The sequence below is a fragment of the Capsicum annuum genome, chromosome 6, assembly GCF_002878395.1.
Source record: "Capsicum annuum cultivar UCD-10X-F1 chromosome 6, UCD10Xv1.1, whole genome shotgun sequence".
NCBI lineage: Eukaryota > Viridiplantae > Streptophyta > Magnoliopsida > Solanales > Solanaceae > Capsicum > Capsicum annuum.
The window spans coordinates 222,368,106-222,392,766 of record NC_061116.1 but is presented as its reverse complement, the minus strand read 5'-3'; the positions used below and the strand labels follow the sequence as shown (position 1 = coordinate 222,392,766).

Here is a 24,661-nt window from a genome sequence, read left to right as displayed (position 1 = left end):
ACCTTTAAATTGATCACAAATCACAACTATAACCTCTAACTTTGGGTGTGTACAAGTAGATACTTGAACTTATATAAAGTTGAACAAGTCGACACATGTGTCCTATGAGACATAATAAATGTAGGACACTATTCATGATAAGAATCGGCCTCGTAGGGCGTCACACAAGACATATGTGTCTACTTGTTTAACTTTATACAAGTTTAAGTGATTACTTGTGCACCCCTGAGTTGGAGGTTAGAAATGTGATTTGTCAAGTTAAAGGACATGTTTATGTATTGTGCCTAATGAAATTTTGACAATAATAGTTTTGATATTATGATATTTAATATTCCTTTTGTTTTTTTTTCCAGAAGTTGTCATTCAATATTTATAAAAAGAATGCTGAAATACGAAACACTCGACTATTCTATCTTGATTGAAATATATATTTTTTATTTAATTAACGAAGAAAATTGCATGCTTGCACTTTCTTATAAATAATTTTTACATGTGTAAGGTGTTAGTATAATATAAATTGAGACGTTTTCTTGAAAAGCCGAAATCATATTTTTTTTATCCTTTAAGCATATATAAATCAAAATTGAACAAACTATAGTGATGACCGCGCCATAAAATATCAAAACCAAACTTTAAAATATCAAACCAAGTTAACTTGATATAATTCTACAACTTCAATGTTGTACTATTTTTTTTTAAAAGTTATTTTTCTATTCAAATCTTAATATAACATTTTAATATTCAGATGTATAATTTGTATCATCTTAATATTCAATTATATATTTAAATGCACGCATCTCGTCTTAATAAATCAATAAGAACTAAGTGAATAATTTTAGAATTTAAATTCTTTGACATGTTTTTTAAGTAGTCATACTAACAAGTAACAACCAAGTTTACCCCCCCCCCCCCCCCCCCCCCACAAAAAAAAAGTCTTATTATTATTTCCCTTAAAAAGAAAATGATGGTCATAGACCATCTGTTTTCCCGAGTAACGAGTAAATAGTTATCCAAAAATTTTTGTTAAGGCAGATTAGATCCTCGTAACCCCCTCTTTTTCTCTCACTGAAAAAGCACAATCCGCGTCACCAGAAAATGATCCATTCTACACCGTAGATCTCACTTCCAATCAACGGGTGATGCTCATTTTCCCACTTTCACGCGGATTGATATTCCTATCCGTCGATTAACAAGTAAATTCCCAAATTTTAAACGGCTACGATTCATCCCCCGCCACATTTTACCGCCCACGAAATCCACGCCCCTCCAAATCCCCCTTGTATAAATACCCTCTCCCAACCCCTCGTTTCTCATTGACTTCAAATTCCAAACCCTAGATTCTTCTTTTTCTTCTTCTTCAAATTCCCGTGTTTGAAAAATGTCTGGTCGTGGAAAGGGAGGCAAGGGATTGGGAAAGGGAGGAGCAAAGAGGCACAGAAAGGTTCTGAGAGACAACATCCAGGGAATTACCAAGCCAGCTATTCGTAGGCTTGCTCGTAGAGGTGGTGTGAAGCGTATCTCTGGTCTGATCTATGAGGAGACTCGTGGAGTTCTCAAGATCTTTTTGGAGAATGTGATTCGTGATTCAGTTACCTACACTGAGCATGCCAGGAGGAAGACTGTTACTGCGATGGATGTTGTTTATGCTCTTAAGAGGCAGGGAAGGACTCTGTACGGATTTGGTGGTTAGATTTGGGGTTTTTAGCTCTGGGGAAATGGGTGGTAGGTAGTAACTGTAGCATTTAGTTTATGATGCTTTTGTGGTTGCGTTGGTTGGTTCTGTTTAGTGTTCTTATGGTCTAGACGCATGTAATATCTGGTTACATTATCTATGAACAAAGTTATGTTTCTAGTAATTCTATTGTTCGGCTGCCAGTTGATTTATTTTGTTATTTGATAGATCTGAATGTTTTATTATCTGTTCAGTTCTTTGGAAATTCTGTTTGTTTTTGGGTATTATAGACGTAGTGTATTTCTTCTTGGCATTGATGTTCAATACATTCTCTTGGTTTCTATCAATGATTCACTGTCTAATTTTGGAAGAACTGATGCAAATTAAGCAACAGTCATGTGCTCTTGATTTCATTTGATTCTATGTCTGTTCACTTTCCTGATGGTGTGTAATCTTCACTTGTTGGATTCTAAGTTTATCCTTTGTTTTTGAGCTGTTAAATCACTCTGTTATTTATTGATTACCTGTCTGTTCCACCCTAGTTTAACCATTCAGCCAAATTGATTTCACCACTCACATTGTAGCGTTTAGTTTCAGTATCAAGTTGCCTCGCTCCGACCCAGATTGTTGTAAAATAATAAGTATTAAACACGAGATTGATGTGGAAACCAATATGAGATAGTATTAAGTTGTTTACCAGAGAGGCGACATCACATGCTAGTAACTTGATGACAAGGCTTCTTTATAACAGAGTCCATTTTTATCAATTTGTCATTGCCAAATGATTACATTCTAGTAAGCTTATCTACATTCTGATCAGCATTATCAATGAGCTGTCAATGTCTGTATTTTCATCAGTAATCGGTTCATTGGTCTGGAACCCGTTCATTAGCAGCTCCATCTTGATCATCATTTTGCTCATTAGCAGCTCCTCCTTGTTCATTAGGAACCTGTCCATTAGCACCTCATTAGCAGCTCCTTCTTGATCATTAGGAACCTGTCCATTAGCACCTTCATCTTGATAAACATTTTGCTCATTAGCGCCTATATCTTGTTCATTAGGAGGTTGTTCATTAACGTCCCCATCTTGTTCATTAGGAACCTGTTCATCAGCGTCTCCATCTTGATCAGCATTCTGCACATTAACGTCTACATGTTGTTCCATAGGAACCTGTTCATTAGCGCCTCCATCTTGATTGTTAGGACCTTGTTCATCATCATTCCAGTGAACAAGCTTTTCCCTGCCACAAAATACTCATTTGTAATAACATCTTACAGGTCATACCGCATATGTGTATAGTCAATCTGCACATTCGTAGTTAGAAACTTACCATTTCATATAGATTTTCCTTCTCTAATATACATGTATGGTTGGTTGACTGCAATCTGCAGAAATCAAAATTTCAGTAATTTTTATTTTTAAAAAGCAAGATCGAAATCAACCTGTTAATGAAAATGAAACACTCTTTAATATTAGTATCTTACAACTTTCCACCCAAGCAGCATTCCGCATTTAACACAGTATCTGCTAGTGTTTTGCCAGATTTTACTTGATGATATCTCACGCCGTTTGGTACTTCAACATTAAACCTGCATACAGCATATACACACATGTATAAAGTTTTGTAACGAATGCATATATGCCTCAGATCGCAGAAAAACTTGAGGCGAATAACAAAATCACAAGATGGTGAAATCGTCTGTAAAAGCCCAATTCCAAACATGAAATCACGACTCACACTTTATTAAAGATCCCTACATCCAAGGATTCCTGCAAAATATACAATACAAGAAAATAAGCATAATAAGTTTGTGTCAAGAAATATATCAGCGTGCTGAATAAATTGCACTTCATGACAGAATAGCAGTTGAAGTTTATGAAATCAGTAGCAATTTCATTAGATGATACAACATAGTTTTTCCTAGACGACTAGTTAAGTTTATAACTATACGCTGGAAATTAATACATTTACTTTGGAGTATCAAAGAAAATGTCTGCAGCCCACAGATAATGGTTTGATTTGTTCACAAATAAGTTGATAACATATTGCAAAATATGATCATTCAGAGAGATTTGAGTGATAATCTGTTAAGAATTCGTGCCCTACTGATTTTCTTATTTTCGCCTAACTTTTGCGTAATGATGGAACGTGTTGCCTGACGTGTTCCACTAACCTGTTTCAAGGAAGCAGTAAACAGAAAATAAAGAACACAATGATTTTTACGTGGAAAACACCTGTGTAAAAAGCACGACCTGCATCTCTACAGAATTTAACTCCAACTTCACTAAAAAACTCTTGACTGATTACAAAACTCTTGTAACCAACAAATAAGAATTATAAACTCTAATCCCTATGACTCAACAACTAGGAATTGTAAACTCTAATCCCTATAACTCAATAACTAAGAATTATAAACTCTAATTCCTAACTATACATACATCTCCCAAGGTATGTGTTCCCAAAGTCTCTGAGTTTTCCCAACTCGAAGACTAGCTTCTAATTCAGTTTATAACACACTGAAACTAATATTACATGAATAGCTTAAAATGGCCCTTTAGGCAAAACTTTTGGGCATTTCCACTCATCTTTAAGACCAAGGAGCCTTAAAATTGTATGCCAACCCTAAATTAATTCTTAATGCAACTTAGAAGCTTAACGCTAAAACTCTTAGCTGGATTCTGTACTGTACTGAGGACCAGGTTCTTCAACGTGTTTTTTCAGTGATTGAGTAGCACTGATTGAGTTTTTCTGTTTTTTTAAGTGCGTGAATTATTCTGGCGGCTGCATCTTCTATTTAAGCACAACTCTCCAAAGAGTCGTTCTTTATTTCAAACTCCTACTTCCAACTCTTGTCTCTTTAGTGTTGTAGTAAAACTCCAACTCTTTTGAATTCTTCAATTTTCAGAATCTTTCTTCTTCCACACATTGGACTCTTAAGGATATGCTTAGAAGTAAAACTTCTTTTCACATAGGACTTCTTTTTCAACTCAACTTGCTTTCCCTTATCATCAAGTGATTGAATCAAATTCAACTTGTTTCATTCATATTGTCATTCATCAAAACTTCAAGGTTCCAACAGAATCCATACCAAATTATCAGTGAAATCCTCGATGAATGCAATTCGAGTTCCGCAAATACCACAGTGGATGCAATCACGAGAAGGGGCTCCATCATATCCAACTAAAAAGAGTCTTCCTATTTTGTTGAATCAAGAAGCAACTCCTAATAGATACCTGCAAATTCACTTCAACAATGAACAAAGTGGAAGAGCGATATATCACACATGCACTGCTGAAAAGTTAGTGGGATAAAGACTAACTGATTATGAATGTGAAATGAAGAGAGCTGGTGGAAAATGAGAATTCAAGAAAGTAAAATAATGGCTGGTGATTAATACTCTGATAGAGTAGATATATATGCCTAATTCTGAAATGACGAGACTAAATTGATATAGAAAAATCACTTCTTGATTCTTGAATGGATCAGTTGAGAAGACTTATATCTTGACCGTTAACTCAGATAGGAGGCAAATTTGTATTTCAGTTATGTTTCCCTTTCTTTTCCTCCTTTAAAAAAAAAAAAAAAAAGAGAAATACAGTGTTTCTTTTTCTAAGTGTATTATTGTACTATATGATGTTTCATCTCCAAAACCAGAAAAATGGTATGTTTGAGTGCGTTAAGGGCGTTCGATCAAGTTTCTACTTCCTATTCTCGTTAGCTTTAACATTAATATGGAGTACAAATCCTCAAATATGATTGATTGGTCCAAGTGTAAGAAGAGAAAATGTATCTACAGTTGAGAGAATCCAAGTCATACTCATGAATATTTCTTCGTTCTCTAGTAGCTAATTACCATGATGTTGATCGATTGTCTAAACAGATATCTCGTGAAATGGCAAATCAGTAGAGTTAGCACCATAATGCCTCACACAGACCCAAATATGATGTAAAACAGCAAGTAAATAGAGTGTCAAATGTCATTCAGTAGGTTACCTTTCCCCCCTTTATTCCTAATTTTTGAAGCTAGATCTTCGCAGTATTGCTTTAAGTCTTCATCACGGTTTCAGTCCTTCAAAACAAATTATAAGAAAAAAACAAAAAAAATTATTGGTAAACTCAGGCTTTATCTTTTCTGTTTCTGGGTTGTCAAAATGCTGCTTGGCTAGAATCTTGACCCTATTCTTGGTTTACTATACACAAGCGTAAATGGTTTCTCTTCTACCATCAGACTTGATCTCAACAGAAGTTACGCACCATTACACCGGGGTATTACAAAAGCCTTGATCTTTGAAAATATCAGGAGAATCCATATAGCTATTGGACTGTTAAGGCGAACCGAAAGCTGTCTGCTTGAAGGTATAGCAAAGCAAATTGTTTGCTATACCAATATGAGATTTAAATGTATTCAGTTGTATATACAAAATGATAGTTTAGCCCACAGCAAGAACAGGAACATTAAGTTACATAGATTCACTATCAAACATCTGTTCAACTTTATAGTTTTCGAGGGTTACACATTTCCGATACATTAGACAACTGAACAACAGAAAGCAGAATCCCAGATTTCTATGACATGGGCGCACTAGAACTCGAGTTAGCATGTGATAGAGTCATTATTAAAACAGTTTTGTTGCAACCATATTCAGGTGACAGAACTCAAAAACCTGTAGGAGTAAAGGCCATTGGATCCACAATTCTAAGCATATCAGTTTAGATAAACTAAGCATATAGAGAATGGTTGTACCAAAGCTCAAATAGGTAAAATATTCGGTGTCAATTGCTTTGTTGCAACCTGAAGTAATAACATGTACTGTGATCCTAGAATCGAAAGAGAACAAAGAATATCACGCAATTATGAATTAGCATTTTGTATAGTTTGAACTCTAATCAGAATCTGTGTTATCTTTCTGCATTTTGAACAGCATGAGTAGACTATCAATTTTCATCATTATTATCTGTTCCATCAGACAGTTGATCTACATCTTCATTCGTTTCATTGGCGCACCCCCATCTTCATTAGGATCCTGTTCATTAACTCCCCCATCTTGATCATTAGCACCTCCAACTTGATCATTAGCGCCTCCATCTTGTTCATTAGGAACCTGTTCATTAACAACTTGATCAGCATTATGCTCATTAGGAGCCTGTTCATTTGCACCTCCAACTTGATTATTAGCGCCCCCATCTTGGACAGCGTTATCAGGTACAACTTGATCAGCATTTTGCTCATTAGGAGCCTGTGCATTTGCACCTCCAACTTGATTATTAGCGCCTCCATCATGCTCAGCATTAGAAGGTACAACTTGATCAGCATTTTGCTCATTCGGAGCCTGTGCATTTGCACCCCCAACTTGATCATTAGGATCCTGTACATTAACATCTCCAAAGAGAAACTCATGCAACGTTTCACCATTCTGGTACCTAAGCAGGTGTCTGCCGCAAAATACTCAATTGAATTAACACGTTACAAGTCATACCGCTTATATATGTGTGAAGTCTGTTTGCAGATTTATTATTAGAAACTTACAATCTTACAAAGTATCTTCCTACTACAAAATACTCGGACGGTTGGGCAACTGCAATCTGAAGAAATCATAAATTCTGTATTTTTAGAAAAATAGAGCAACAAAATCGTCTTACTCATGGAATCAAATTCTCTTTAAAATTAGTATCTTACTAGTTCCCATGCGATCACGACAAGACAAGTCATACAGGAAATAATGGCTAAGGTATCTCCATCTACTACACTATGATGATTCTCGTTGTTTTCTACAATAACGTCAAACCTGCATATAGTAAACATATGCTTCAGACCTCGTAAAAACACTTAGGCAATTTTTGAAATCATGAGACTTACATTCTATTAATGTATCCTCCATATATTGCGTCCTGCGCCTGGACAGGAAAACAAACATAATTTGTTCTGTTCTTAGTCAAGAAATAAGACTGAAAAAGAGCTGTCAAAATTAAGGGATTGGAATCTTCTTTATGAAATGAGTGGCAATTTCATCTAAATATACGTACAATATAGTGCAGTTCTTCCTAGACAAATGATTTAAGCACAAATTTATTCCTAAATTTGGGTATCAAAGAAAACTTTTTGGTGTGCTCACAAGAAATGACACAGAGAAAGAATCCTTACATTAGGAACGTAATCCTCGATGAATGCAACTTGATTACCGCAAATACAGCAAACGATGTAACCCGGCTCATCGAGTAGAGCCTGTGCATCTGCACCTCCATCTTGATTATTTGCGCCTCCATCATGCTCAGCATTAGCAGGTACAACTTGATCAGCGTTTTGCTCATTAGGAGCCTGTGCATTTGCACCTCCATCTTGATCAGCATTAGCACCTCCGACTTGATCAGCATTTTGCTCATTAGGAGCCTGTGCATTTGCACCTCCAACTTGATCAACATTAGCACCTCCTACATCATCAGCATTTTGCTCATTAGGAGCCTGTCCATCTGCACCTCCTCCAACTTGATTATTAGCGCCTCCATCTTGGTCAGTGTTAACACCTCCAACTTGATTATTAGGAGCCCCTAAATTAGCACCTCCAAAGAGATATTGACGCAACGTCACATGATTCTGGAACATAAGCTGGTCCCTGCCACAAAATACTCATTTGAATTAACACCTTACAAGTCATACCGGGTATGGGTGCAGTTTCAATTTGCGAATTTGTAATGAGAAACTTACATTATGACAAAGAATCTTCCTGGTACGAAATACTGGTGCAGTTGGGATTCTTCAGCCTGAAGAAATCATAAATTCTGTATTTTAAGAAAAAAAGAGTAACAAAATTGTCTTGTTCATGAAAATCAAATGCTCTTTCGTATCTGTATCTTACAATTTGCCACCCAAGCAGCTCATTACATTGCATACAGCAAGTATCGAATCTCACTACTTGGGTATATCCATGTTCATGAGTATTCGGTTGTTCTCCTATATTAACGTTTCTCCTGCATATATAATAAACAGACCTCAGAAAGAAAAAAAATCTTAGGCAAATATTCGAAATTGCATGAGACTTACATATTATAAAAGTAGCCTCCAAGATCTCTGTCTTGCGGCTGGACAAGAAAATGATCATAATAAGTTGTTCTGTGCTTAGCGTCAAGAAATATAACAGAAAAAGCAAGAGGGCAAACAGCTGGGGATTGAATCCTCTTTGTGAAATAGCAATTTCATCAAAATATACTTTTTATTAAACCAATGACTGATTACGAATTTATTCTTACATGATGATTGAAATCATTGAGACGTGCAATTTGATTCCCGCAAGAACTGCAATAGAGATCATATACTGAGTTTCCTTGCATTGTTGATCAAGAAGCAACGACTCCTGTTGAAGAACAAAATTTCTTCAAAAAAGAACAAAGTGGAAGAGAAATATGAACTTCTGAAAGAATCAATGGGAAAAAAAGGACAAACTTGGAAAATGAAGATATAAGAATTCGAAAACATGCAGAACGACTGAATTTAATGAGAATGAGAAAAGAATGTTAGTAATATAGAAAAGCCACTTCTTGATTCTTGAATCCAAGCTCTGTCTTGACGGTTAATTCAAAAGGGAGGGAAATTCAACTGTATTTTAATTTTTTATTTTTACTTACTAGTATAACAAAGATTTTACAATTTGCCCCTCCAAAATCTGAAACTAGTCATATTGACATTTTATTTACCCCTTAACTATACGCGTAGACTTATGTGTAAAGAATAAACGGAAAAGCCTCAAAAATACTCCTGAACTATCTAAAATAGCTCAAAAATGCACCACATTAGCTTTTTGGCTCAAAAATACCCCTCCCTTTAACGAAATTTGGAAAAGAATCAAAAATACCCCTGAACTATCTGAAATGACTCAAAAATATCCCTCTGTTAAATATTTGGCTAAAAAATACCCATCTCTTTAATGAAATTCCACCAAGCATGCCACCTAGATAATAAAAAAGGTAAACAACATAAATCCCAACACTTTGCTACCTAATTACACTCTCTCCCAATTTTTATATTAATTGCTTAATATCCCGGATATGATACATAAGTTTGGTCCGGATACATAACCAACAGATACATAACTACCAAACTAATTGACTGTAAAAAAGAAAAATAATAATAAAAGAGAGAATAATGGAGCAATTAATACGATTCTAATTGAGCAATTATATCTCTTTAATTCTTCCATCACAAGCCTTTTATCCTTCTATTTATACTGCAAAGCTTCCTCCTTTAATTCTTCAATAGCTGTAACAATAATTAAAAACGATAAATAAATAATTAACTTCCTAAAATAATTCAGAAAATTGAAAAAACAGAAGAAAAAAATTGAGCATCTTCGATTTTTTCGAGTTCTTCTAAAGTAACAATAAATTGATTGAGCTTTGTTAATTTGTTGGAGATGTCATCCATGGCAGAAACTTCAATTAAAACATCTGAAATTATTTTTGAGACATAAATAAAGTTCAAATAAAGCTGAATGTATCAGATGAAAAAAAACAATACAAATCAACTTCAACATTTACTATGTATCAGAAGTAATGGATATATCTCATACTTATGTATCATACTCCTAATGTTTAATGTTTAATGGATATATCTCATACTTATGTATCTTATTAGTTTACTAAGACTCTTTTGTTGGATTTCACACTTTTAAACCTATTAACAGGAAAAAAGTTATTTTTTAGATGATCAAAGAAATTTGATAATAGCGATGTTACATTTAATAATTTTTTTTTTTAAAAAAGTATTATGTAACTACCGTTTGTCTACTTTGATTAAAAATTAAAAAGTCGTGTAAGTTTTGCCCGTTTCACTGACGTTTTTAAATAAAAATAAAAATAAAGAAGAAAGGAATGTCATATAATTAAAAAATACTAACATTTTACATGTGGATAGTAATGTGGTATAGTCACGTAGTTTTTTTTTTATCTAGGTGGCATGTTTGGGGGAATTTCGTTAAGGGGAGGGGTGTTTTTGAGCCAAATATTTAACAGATGGATATTTTTGAGCTATTTCAGATAGTTCAGGGGCATTTTTGAACCTTTTCCGAATTCCGTTAGAGGGAGGGGTATTTTTGAATCTAATATTTAACGGAGGGGTATTTTTGAGCCAAAAATCTAATGAGGGGCATTTTTGAGCTATTTCAGATAGTTCAGGGGTATTTTTAAGCCTTTTCCGAAGAATAAAATTATGAGACAGACATTTGTGAAGCTTTAGTTAATTGTGTAAATTTCATAAATCTCAACATTTTAGAAGTAATTACATCCCATCAAATTTTTTTAATTAGTTTAATCTCTCTCCCGTTTAGTATACATTCTGTAAAAGACATATACATAACAAGTAATGTATATTGTAATCTGTTAGAGTCCTAGAAAACAGGGAGTAACAGATATTCAGCATTCATTGACGTAAATGGCGCAACTAATTTAATACGTCGATTATTGCATCCCATAAATCATGTTTCATGAACGGAATTTCAAATTTTAAAAATCACAAATACCTAAAAATGCAAATCTGAAGCAACAACATAAATCAAAAATCAAATTTCATCTCTATTTTTGTTGTTTACTGAACAAAGCAAATTATTTTCAATTATTGAAGATGAATATTGCTATTCTTGTAAGGTACTCGGGTAAATGGAGATCTCAAATAGAATATGTGGATTATAAAAGTGAAGGGATTGTTGTTGCTGAATCAGTAAATTATATGAGGTTGATTTCATCGATTGCTGATGAAATAAACATTGACGAAACTCGAAAAAATATTGATGTACGTTATGTTGTTGACGGGAATGATTCACCTTTTCATATCCGTAACGATAATAATGTACGATTGTATGTTGAGTTGAAAAAATCTCAACCGGCGTTCATGATGTATCCGTTATGTATTTCAACAACAGAAAAATGTGAAGATGACAAATTGTTCAATAGGGAAATAAGAGTTGTGGTTTGCCTGGAAGGTGTTGAATCTGATGCTTTGGCTTTATTTATTGCTGAGACACAAAATGAGTATGCTTTGTATGTACCAGAGGTTGAAGATAACTTGATATGCGATAGCAAGAGTATTGATGTAATGGTGAAATAGTGTATAGGGATAAAAATACGCTTGTTTCAGTGATGTCGAAATATAAAGTGACTAATGGATTCAATGTTAGAGCAAAACGATCAGACAAAAAAAGGTGAAATCATATCTTTTTTATACTAAGCAGTATGATATATGAAGTCATTGAATGTTTTATATTATTTGTTTTTAATTAAAATGTTATATATAGTTGCATGAACATGTGTATTTTTTTGTGCTAAAACTAAAATCGAAATACAAATTATCATTGTGACCTTTGCAATATCTGTTTGTTAGTATGTTGAAGTTATGTATGTCTATGTGAGGTAATGAATTTCAATTTACAATTTTTTTTATATTTTATGAAAAGCCAATTGATACATACAACAAAACTGGTTACCATTTTCTTCTTTATTAATATTTCTGAAGTGCTTGGTTTAATATACATATAAGTTGCTATGTCTATGATTTTAATTCTTTATATTATCAGTTTTGGTAAGGGAAAACTGTTATGTATATTAAAACATATACATAAATAGTTATGTATGTGTAAACAGATACATAACTGGTAACATGTCAGCAAATATGTTTTTTAATCCATAATCTGCATACTTCGTTTTTAAAGTTTATTATGTGAGTTATTAGATTGTATATAGCTTTCTTTGATGAAATATTATGCATGTCTATGCTGTATTATGATGGATTTGTAACAATTAAATCGTTAAAACTTATGAAATGATGCAAAATATAATCATTTGAATAGTATTTTTTATATTTCAGCTATGTACTCCTTTGTTACAATGAGAAATATACGTGAAAGTTGGAAGAATCTAGTTACAAAAAAATAGATGTTTTTATGATACGAAAATTTAATCCAAAACATACATGCAATTTGAGGGATAGGGTACTGCAAAATATTTTGGCGACAACTTCTTTTGTATGTGAATTCACAGCTCCAAAACTAGTTAACTATAAGAGAAGGCACACACCGGGGGACATCATTGAAGAAATGAAAGTTGTATATGGTGTGGATATAAATTATATGAAAGCATGGCGTGCGAAGGAGTGTGCCATCGCTTTGCTGAGGGGCGGACCTGCGGATGGTTATAGGCAGATGCTGAGATACATTTATATGTTAAAAAATGTATATCCTAATTCGTACGTTGCAATGCACAAATCATGGGATAATCGGTTCATGTATTTATTTATAGCATTGCATCCCATGATAAGGGATTTTGAGTATTGTAGGCCTGTTGTTATTGTTGATGGTGTACATTTAAGTGGACTATATCAAGACACTTTTGTCTCAGCAAGTACTCCTGATGGTGCAGGTATGTGAAAAATCATAAATTCCTGATTTTTGTAAAACATTCATTGTATTTCATATTTTTTTTAATTTATTGAAAAAAAATTGTTAACTTTTTTTTTTTTGTATTTAAAAAAAAAACAGAAAAAATTGTATTTATTATCACGTACGTATTTATTTATATTCTAATATACATATGTTAAACTATGTATATGTTAACATATACATCTATGTATATGTTAACACATAAAAATTTTGTCCAGTAGACTTTCAAAAAATCTTAGTGTTCTTCTACTAATACAGTTTTTACTTAATTTAGGATGCATATTATCACTTGCGTATGGGATTGTGGATACTGAGAATGATAATTCATGGACATGATTTTTCAATCAGTTCAAAGCTGCATTTGGTGAACGTGAAAACATGTGTGTTGTATCTGATAGGAACGAAAGTATTATAAAGCTGTCAGTGTCGTATATCCAAATGTCCCACATCTTGCGTGTATATGGTATCTTTGGAAAAATGTTTGTAGTTACTTTCATAAGAGCAAAGAAAGTATCAGTGATTTGTTTTATTCAATGGCTAAAGCTTATAGGAAAGATGATTTTGAATATTTAATGGCAAAGATTGAAAAAGCTAATCCGAAAGTGAAAAAATATTTACAAGAAGCTGGTTATAAAAAGTGGAGTAGATATCATTCACCGGTAAATAGAGGTCGGATGATGACCTCGAATATTGCTGACTGTATTAACGGTTGTTTGGTAGAGACCCGACGATTGCCAATATATGAATTCTTAGAAGAAGTTTGAATATTATTTGGTTCTTGGAACTATAAGAACAGTGAAATAGCTTCTTATACAAGTATCACTTTGGGGCGTCGATTTGAAGAAATTCTTACTCTCAACGGTGTGAAAGTTTTGAGAATGACGGTATGTATAAGCTTTAACTTTTTAAAATGTGCATTTATATGTAGTATTTGTTTGACTGAAAATAAGTGTATTTAAATTTTTATTTCCAGTAAAAAATAATTGGTTGGAATTTTGTTATTTATTGTTTAGGTGAAGGCTTCTTCAACATATATATATTCAGTTTATGAATCTGGGAGAAGATACATTGTTGATTTAGAAAATGGCTCATGCAACTGTGCAAGGTTTCAAATAGATCAAATTCTTTGTGCTCACGCTATAGCTGTATTGAAGTCTAAACATGTAAATGAATTTGGAGATTACTGTTCAGAATACTACAAGCCAAACACATTGGTCAAGACATATGAGGTTCCAATCGTTCCAATGCCAGACAAGAAAGACTGGGATGTGTCCAGCAGTGTAGATGAAGAAGAAGTGTTGCCACCCTTATACAAAAGACTTTCAGGTAGACCGAAGAAGGGGAGAAAGAAGAAATCAAGTGAAACACTTTCTGAAATCAAGTGAAACACTTTCTTCAAGCACAAATCGTTGTGGACGATGCGGCCATGAAGCCCACAATAGGCGTTTATGTAGTTTTTTTTCAAAGAAGAACTAGTTTATTGTTTTGTTATACTCTTGAAGAGTACTAACTTATTTATTTTCGTGTTTTGTTTTCTTTTAAATAAATTATTATTTATTTTGATTTTAATTTTAGTGTTAATTTATTTTTATTATTTGTGATTTTTATGTATAAGCTGGTGTATTTTCATAAGTGTTTTGAAATATTCTAGAGTAACACAGTTGTGTATATTATCTAACAATGGTTACCTGTATATCATAAAACGTACATAGCTCCAATGTAAAAACTGTGATATGTATGTTTAATTTTTTTAAAAACTAAATTTTGAAAATCAACTGTCATGTATTTTCTTTATAATGTTGAATTAACTTATTGTTTTGCTATATTTATGAAGAGAAATGAAATAACCTTGGAAATCAGTGGTACAGTTATGTATATTATATAACATACATAAATTGTATTTATAGCCTTTAACTCATATATATATTTTATATATATTATATATTAATTAATGTAGATCATTTAATCTACATAGCTCTATTATTTAACGTTTGAGTTGTAAATGTAAACGTATAGCTGTAAACAAAAAATTTAAAAAACAAATGTTATGAGTTTTACATACAGCGTTTAGTTAACTTATTTCTTTAATATAGTTTCTGTTTCAATTAAATGTATACTTAGGTATATTTTTCAACATTTATTAGTTAGTTATATAATATAATATGTATATTATAATATATACACAGATTAAAATTAGGAGGTCTTGTGTATATGAAAACCTATACAGACATTATATTTATGTATATTTAACATTATACAGTATTAACCGTGATGTATATTAAAAAAATAAATGTTATGAGTTTTACATATAGCGTTGAATTAACTTACTTCTTTAATATATTTTTTTTTCAATTAAATGTATACTAATGTATATTTTTCAATATTTATTAGTTAGTTATATAATGCAATATGTATATTATAATATATACACAAATTAAATTTAGGAGGTTTTGTGTATATTAAAACATATACACACATTACATTTATGTATATTTTACAATATACAGTATTAACTTTTATTGTTTACAATCTATATGAAAACATATACACACATAACATCCACAAATATATGTAAATGTTGTCATATGCAACATTCATCAAAAACTGCATTCATCATTGCAAAAAAATACATATGTCAAATAAAAACTTCATCATATTCATTAAAAAAAAATTGTACTCTGCCTTACAAAACAACTAAAATAATTAAAACTTTGAAAATTCCAAACAAATTTCAGCAGAATACATTAAAAATCTTAACAATATTCTTCAGTAAGACTACTCAATGCAAACTATTGCATTATCATCTGAAATTTGAATAATTCTCGACTTTGATCTTGGAGGGTCATCAGTTTCACTAACATAACTTTTCTTTACTTTTTGAATACCATATTTTCGAAGTAGTGTGGCGTAACACATTCTATGGTATTCTTCTTCAAAACCATCAGAAGGCACGTTCATTTCTTCACTTAGGTATTTTGCATAACCAGCAACCTGTCAGACATACAAAAAATAATAGAAGTTATTAAGTAATACTTACTAGCAATGAAAAATACAAATACATTAATACATGTACAGTAATATTGCAAATAAAAAGAATATATAAGTATACTTACACAGTGTCGCATTCTTGTTGCATAATATATTGAACATACTCAACGTCAAAGGGATGTTCATTCAAAATTTGTGTCGTTTGAGTAATCTTATCCCTATATGTTTCACGATTATGCCAATCTGTACGAGATATTTCATCATAAAATTTGCTGTCGGAGAGGTAAGTTGACAGCATCTTAGCCAACTTTTGAATCTCAGTAATTGATTCCGTATTCCTTCGTCTGGACAGCGAATCGTAGATGCGTATGCATCTATCCTTCAAGGCAATAACAGCTAACACCCAGTGAAAATTCTCATTGCAGTTGATAGGAACATACACCTCATCAACTTGGTGCCATGGAAAATCAGATGGCGTGCAATATCCTTTGATTATATGTGTTATTGCCTCTTCAATTAGAGCAACGCGAACAGATTCAGCATAATCTTGTTATGTAGTTAGGACTTTATCTGTATCATCTTCATAGTATCTGGAGTATGTCTTGTCAATGTAGTTCTTAAGAAAACGGTTGTTGTGAACCTGTAATCTTGATCATTCCTTAATTTTGATTTCTTCCGCAAATGATAGAAAATAACATCAATATGCTACAAAAGAGGAGAAAAAATGAAACGAATTATGTGCTATATAATAAAAATCACATACTTCTAAGAATAGTGTTTGTAGACATACATCTAGATAATACATGCATATACATAAAATATGATGAAACCTGAGTATGCTAGAAAGTTCATAACTACATATATTCAGTGATGTATATTATTAAATATACATACTGATTATCAATTATTAACATACACTTTCATTAGCAATCTAATACATATATTAAGGTAGACATATACATATGTTGTTGTGTTATAATTGAGTTAACATATAGGTTATAATATACATAGATGATGTCCATCTATTTTAGTAGTGATGAAATTGTTAACATATACATAAACTTTTTTGTGTGACCTAAGGATACTAGAACAAACATGACACAAAAATCAACAGTGATGTATATTATAAAGTATATGTAGGTGTTGTCAAATGTCTAAACTGGTCATATAAAAAATGAACACATATACAGTGCAAAAGCATGATGTACATAAATTAGAAATTGAAATAGTAGTTTAGGAGAAACATAGTTTATTTAAAACTTATTTAACACATACAAAATCTCCGAAGTAGATTAACACATATATATCATGCATGTATGTATACAACATAACAGAACAAGTAAAAATGAATGATTATCAAATTAAAAAGTTTAAATACCTCATCGTTCCAACACGTGTTCTTTTGAGACATCAAGTAAAATCAATTTTTTGTTCGTGCATGAGCAACCACAAAATCAATTTCATGAACTCCTAGTGAAGATGATTTTGCTTTGTAGTAATAATCGTCATATTTTCTATAAAAAAATTAAATTTGTTATTATAAAAAAAAATATAGTACATTCATTGAGTGAAATAATTAATTTTAATATCGATAAAAACTTACTTTTTAGCATGAAACTTCAATAATCCTTCCTCCACCCACTGTTTGAACTCTTCAATTACACTGCTTGATATAGTGTCAGATAATAGGAAACCATCAAAAGCGAATTGTTGTTTCTGCTCTTCGATTTGATCCTCAATTGCTTTAGAGCCAGAAGCATATTCTGTTGTGTATGGAGACTTGAAAACTTTGGATCTCGTCCTGATTCTCTTAACCATCTTAGTAGGAGTTTTCGCAGCTTGATGAGCCGCAACAATAACATCAGTAAAATCAAGAGGAAGCTGACTATCAGAGATGTCGTGTTGGTTCACAATTGGTTCTGCCAGTAGAACTACTTCTATAGGAACGTCATCAACTGGTGCTGCAATAACTTTCAATATCGCATCTAACTCGACTTGAGCCGATTCAGGAAGTGTACTCGAATAATCAACCTAAGATTAAATTTGAAGTATGTATTGTTAGATTTGGTTTAATGCGCACATAGAAGTAATGCCATGTGTGAAAATTAAGACATTTAGGGCGTAAAAAAAAATTGGTGAAGTTACCTGAATATTAGATGTTTCAACATTATCATTATCAGGTTTCTGATTTTCTACAGCTGCAACTAGACATTTCAATGTGGCAGGCCTAAAATCAGCACTAACTCCTTCATCATCCTTGAAAACATAACACAAAATATTTACAAAAGTAGTTCATTATTTAGATTTAACTATAAGCAAAAAAATAGTACATTTCTTACATATTTGACCAATGGATGAAAAAGAATGGCTTTATTTATTTACCATGTGATCATTATGGACATGCACAGTAGTAGATGTTCCAGCATTGGTGTTGTCAGAATTGTGATTTACTACGGATTCTACAAGAGCATCTCGGATGGCAGTAGCATTATCCTCACTGCATCCTTTGACATCCTACCAATCATAATGTAAAACATATACATAACTAAGTCAGTTCAATGTTTTAATTATAAACATTAAATTCTGAGATGTTTAACTTGTGATTGTTGTTGTATGAGACTGCGATTTCAATCAAAGTAGTGGCCATCCATTGAATCATCAGCAGAGTATACGTTTGTTGATTTATCTGTCTCGTAAAAAATCTACGAATAAAAAATAATTATTGCTTTATATGTTAATTGCTTTCATAATTTGTATTGTGTTGCATATGTATATTATAATAATATACATATAATATAATACGTATACATTATAACGTTAAACAACATTCAATTTGTACCAAATTCTAAGCTGGATAAAAATCATAAAATTAAAGAAGTAACGAAAAAGTAATATATGTAACAAAGTATGTATAATTATCACTTGTGTGTAAATACCTTTTTTCCTTTTTTTTTCAAGGTTTTGAAGATTTCAATATCTTCAACATATTCTTTAGATAGTACGTTTTCTATTTTTTCTTCTCCCTCTTGCTGATGGTGTTGAAATAAGTACAGTATATTCTTTAGAAAAAAGTTAATAACATTAACGTGATCTAATAATAATGTATGTTTAAAAAAGTTCCCCTTTTTGTATGCCTTCAATATTCTGCATGATATCCATCTCGTCTGCTTGAACTTGTGTTGATTTTTCTCCGACAGTTGAACCATCCAAAACATGAACCTTTATAGTTTGTTGTAGTAGATATATCAGATACTATGCCATTTCAGTCTAATATACATAGATATAAAATACACATAGTATAAGTTGAGATTTTTTTGTGGACTTAACACAAAGCTTTTATGTATATTAGTTAAAATACATATCATCATTGTCAGCTATTATGCCAATGCAACTATCAATTCGATGAGAAATATATAATATACATAGCATGTTGTTGGTATATTATATACTACAATGTAACAATTTATGTATGTTATATTACAAACATTAAATGTATGTAATATACATAGCTATACACTACACATCATACTTATGAGTATAATTTATTATTATATTGTGTATTTAACTTAAAATAGTTATATATATTAGTTAATATACATACCATAATTGGCAGATACTATGCCATTGCAACTGTCAACTCCATGAGAAATAGTTAATATACATGGCATATTGTTTGTATATTATATAACACAAAGTAAGCATTTTATGTATGTTATAAATCACTGTACAAATAATAGTTAAATAACACATAATACAATTCTAATTCAGAATATGTATAAACGCACAAAATTAAATAAAAAAGAAATACAAAATCATGAATTGTATAAGTTAAATGATTTTTGGTGTACCTTTTTATTTTTTTGGCTGTGGTGTTTCAACAATTGGATGAGTTCGGCATGTTGTTTATCCATTTTTTCATTTGAGTCATTATGTTGTTTGACTATTAGATCATGAAGACAATTGATTTTTGTGTCAACCTGCATGTCAAAATGAACTTACATAAGACTACATGTTGATGAAAGTTGAATTTTGTGTATACCAGCATGTCAAAAGCTAAAGAAAGTTGACTATTAGATATGAATGAACTTACATAAAATTACAAAAATAACTTTATATCATCCCACTTTTCATCAGAATTGTCTTGACAAACTGACTTGAGTGACGATGATGGAGTTGTCTTTTCGGCATGAACATGCTCCGAACCTGAAGAAGCTGTTTTTTGGGTTGGCACAGTTCTTGTTGAAACAAAAGATGGTGTTTTCTGACAAACTTTCTCCTCGATAGTTGTGGAATCAAAACGGACTATTTTTCGCTTCTTAGACGGATGAGATGTTGAAGAATCAGTAATCAAACCTGCCTTCTTGAGAATTTCTGTAGGAGGGACCGTACTAAATACCTCAAAACCTTGTATGTCGAGGTCCACTTGGGACTGTACATCGACAACAGGTTTTTTATCGAAATAATCTACAACAATTTTTGGAGGAAATCCACTTTCAACATCTTTTAATTGAAATCCCTCAATCATTTGCAAATCAAGACTTTGTACTTCTTCATCAGTTGGTCGTATATTATTGTATACTAACTGTTAAACAATAAAAAATAGCAACATTAATAGTCTGTTAAAGTAAGCACGTTGAAAATTAAAACTAAGATCGAAATAATATACATCATACTTACCTTGCTGAACATACCAGCCATAAATTTCTCGTACTTAACTTTGGTTCCAACCACCTGCCAGTTGAAAATTTGGGGAATTACATTTCCCATCCGCTCGGCTATTGTACTGTCTACCTCATAACAACATTCATATATCCAAACATTCAGCACGTAAGGCATTCCCCCCATCGAGTATAACTATTTCGCAACAAAAAAATCCTGTCTCTACAATGCGATAAGTTTTTTAAATGAACTCTTCTCCCATAGAAATTGTTCGTAACTACCATTCTCAACCATCACAAAATTCGATTTGCTAATTGTAGAATCACGTAGTTGTGAAAACAGAAAGGTGTGAATGAAGTAAATTATTGACATATTCAGAGCATCAGAATTGTTTTCAAAGTTGCCCAACTTGAATTGCTCTATAAAGACTCCTTTTGACAGAACTCTTAGAACCTGAAAAATACTTCGTCATTAATGCGGACTTTGATGTAAAAGAAAAGAGGTGCTCCTCGATGTTTCCTGAACATTTAAGACCGGATATAATGGCATACTTAATAATGGTAAACTTGAGTGTGGTTCCTGGCACGTAAAAGTGTATTTCATCCGGATTGTCTTGTTCTATCTCGAGCATGAGTAAGCATTTGGATAATTGACCCTGATAATTATAATTCGGGATGTCTAGGAATGAACCAAAAATTATTTGTCGGAATAAATTTACGACTTCTTCACCAAGATAATTTTTTATTTCTTCTCCAAATTTTCGATTGCAATAACTACCGAAATGCAACGAATGCGCAGGGACCTTTCTTATCCTGTATTTCATACCCTATTGAGAAAGAAACAACACATGATATGTGAGCATGTGTTTTTAAATGAAAAAACACTAAACTTATGTATATTACTAACATATACATAAAATTGACTTGTGAGAAGTATTGATTCTAAAACACAGAAAATAATATATCATTAGTGATGTATATGTCAGTATATATATAGCTGATATCCATTATGTATATGCAGTTCACATCACAGTAGTTGTCTACCAACATATTGAAGTTTATGTATCTATTATTCATAAACACATGACATGTTCAGTGCATCAAACTAAAATAACAAAACACAAACTATATAAAACACTAAAATAACAAGACATATATATGTCAATATGAGCATGCGTTGTAAAATTAAATACTAAACTTATGTATATTACTATCATATACATAAAATTGTATTGAGAGAATTATTGGTTCAAAAACACAACAAATAAAATATCAGAAGTGATGTATATGTCAACATATACATACCTAATATCCATTATCTTAAATACCTCTTCAAAAAACATACACATATACACAGAAAAATATGATGTATATGCAGTACACAACGCAGTATTAGGTTTGTAAAAACTAACTTATGTATATGTGCTGAGTAATGTATGTGTAACACATACATGCGAATTTACATAAACCCAATATTCATTTATGTATATGTGCTAAGTAATGTATGTGTAACACATACATACGAATTTATGTAAACCCAATATTCATTTATGTATATTAAAATATATAGATCACTGTATTTCAAATAAAAAGCTCACCACAAATTTATATACCCAACATATACAAAAACGAAAAAATTATATATACCTTAGGAAGACGTGGACGTCCAGAATCATCTTTTTTGGATAATCTTGATGATTTTTCAACTGTTTTTTTCGACTTCTTACCAGCAGTTTTTCTAATCTCTTTCATCTTGTTGGGGTTGTTACGAAATTTAGATATGTTTTCAACAAAGTTAGGTTCCTCATAGTTAAAAACTTCGGGAACGAATCCAACTACCGCATTTGTATCTAACTGAGTTAATCCTAAGCTAAAAGAAAGAGAATCCTCCATTAACAAAGTACAAATATGTCTATTTCTACTTCAAATGGACGATTTTGAAACAAAAAAGGAACAATAATGATATAACAACCAAATTTTGTTAAATTAACCCCCCCCCCCCCCCCCACCCCCCCCCCCCAAAAAAACAAAAAAAAAAAAACTTAATAAGAACATGCAACAATTTGTTCTTTTGAAAAATCACAAAATTGAATTAAGGAGAATGCTCCATTAACAAAGTACTAAGCTGTTAATATCGTACTTCAAATGGACGATTTCGAAAATTTTGTTAAAGAAGAAACCCCAAAAAACACTTAATAAGAACATGCAACAATTACTTCATTCAAAAATCCCCAAAAATCGGTTCAGTAAATGATGAAAAAAAATAATACTAACCTCAACACTTAAAAATCAGAATAATCAATGGAGATTAAGATAAAATTTAGTGCCTTAAGTTGGAGCCAAGTACAGTTGTATTCAAAATGGTAACCGATGCTTGATTTTAGGAGAGTTTTAAGGATGAAAAAACGGTAAAAGAATACATCTTACTTATGTATAGTTGCTTTTAGAGAGAGAAACACCAAAAATGAGATTTTTGTAATAAGTTTGAGAAGTTGGGATTTTTTATAATTAATGAAAGATAAGTTGTGTTATTTTGTAATTTTTAGTTAATTAAATACTACGTTATACTGATTTATTGGTCCACATTAATACTGTACCCAATCCATAAATTAGTCGACCTTTCTGAATTTATTCATTTGATAATTGTTGATATTAGATTTGTAAGATTACATCATTGTTAAAGCTAAGTAAGAAGCCTTTGTTTAGAATTGGAGCTAGTTTGCAGAAATCCATGCGAGCTTGAATCATGTTAAGAGTGTTTTTGGATTGTTCTTTGAACTAAAATAGCAATTAATTTCATATTTCTCATTTGGATGATTTGCACTTTCGCCTCTATTTTATACTGATTTTAATTTTTGTCTCCTAGGACAATAGCTTTTTTATGGGCATAAAGTTGCATTTCATATCATAATATCTCACAAGTCATGGCGCGCTTTCTTAAAGAACTTATGCAACTCTAATGTAGAAAGATACACAATTTGATAGCCTATTAGTGGAACGCTACGCATTAGTTTAATTGCAAACAATAAAAAGTAAAGACCAACCTATTTGAAGGGCAACCATGCGATCAAACATTTTTATGAGAAGCCTTAAAGAGAACATAAATTTATGACTTAGTTAAAGTTATAAATTAAAAAAATTAGCTATATGACATGCTCGTAGGGATGAGAAGGTGCCTCCTAAGCTGAAAGACAAATTCTATAGAGTTGCAGTTCGTCCGGCCATGCTGTATGGAGCGGAGTGTTGACCAGTCAAGAACTCTCACATCCAAAAATTGAAGGTTGTGGTGGATGTGTGGACTTACTAAGGTTGGCAAGGTTAGGAATGAGACTATTCGGGAGAAGGTAGGAGTGACGTCGGTGGAGGACAAGATGCGAGAAGTGAGGTTGAGATGGTTTGGGCATGTGATGGGGAGGGGCACTGATACCCCAGTTAGTAGGTGTGAGAGGTTAGCCTTGAATGCCTTCAAGAGGAGTAGGGGTAGGCCGAAGAAATACTGAAGAGAGGCGATTAGACATGACATGAAGCAGTTACAGTTTACTGAGAACATGATCTTAGATAGGAAGGTATGAAGGATGCTTATTAGGATAGAGGGTTGGTGCGTGTGGACGAGTCGTAGTCGGTAGCTAGGAGTGCTTTGGGGTAGCTTGGATAGTAGTCGTAGGGCTTTGTACATAGGTTAGAGATTCTAGTTAGGAGGGTTGAGAGGAGGTGTGTGTGCCTTTGGTTTGTTACTATATAGTATTTGTTTATGGGTGTTGTATCTCTGTTGTTATATGTTGTTTCATGTTTTATGGCGACTTTTTTACTGTCATTGTGTCCTGAGTCGGGGGTTATCAGAAACAACCTTTCTACTTTTTTCAGAGGTAGTAATATGGACTGCGTATATTCTACCCTCCCAACCTTACTATGTGGGAATAT

General features: G+C 32.3%; 1 protein-coding gene and 1 pseudogene across 1 annotated transcript; both read left to right on the top strand.

The window, feature by feature from the left end:
• Positions 1-1,086: 1,086 nt before the first annotated feature.
• LOC107875549 (histone H4) lies at positions 1,087-1,856 on the top strand. Its single transcript, XM_016722306.2, has one exon. The coding sequence runs from the start codon at positions 1,379-1,381 to the stop codon at positions 1,688-1,690; it is 312 nt and encodes a 103-aa protein (XP_016577792.1). The 5' UTR covers positions 1,087-1,378; the 3' UTR covers positions 1,691-1,856.
• An 11,767-nt stretch (positions 1,857-13,623) lies between these two features.
• LOC124899381 lies at positions 13,624-14,570 on the top strand (annotated as a pseudogene).
• Positions 14,571-24,661: the final 10,091 nt, after the last annotated feature.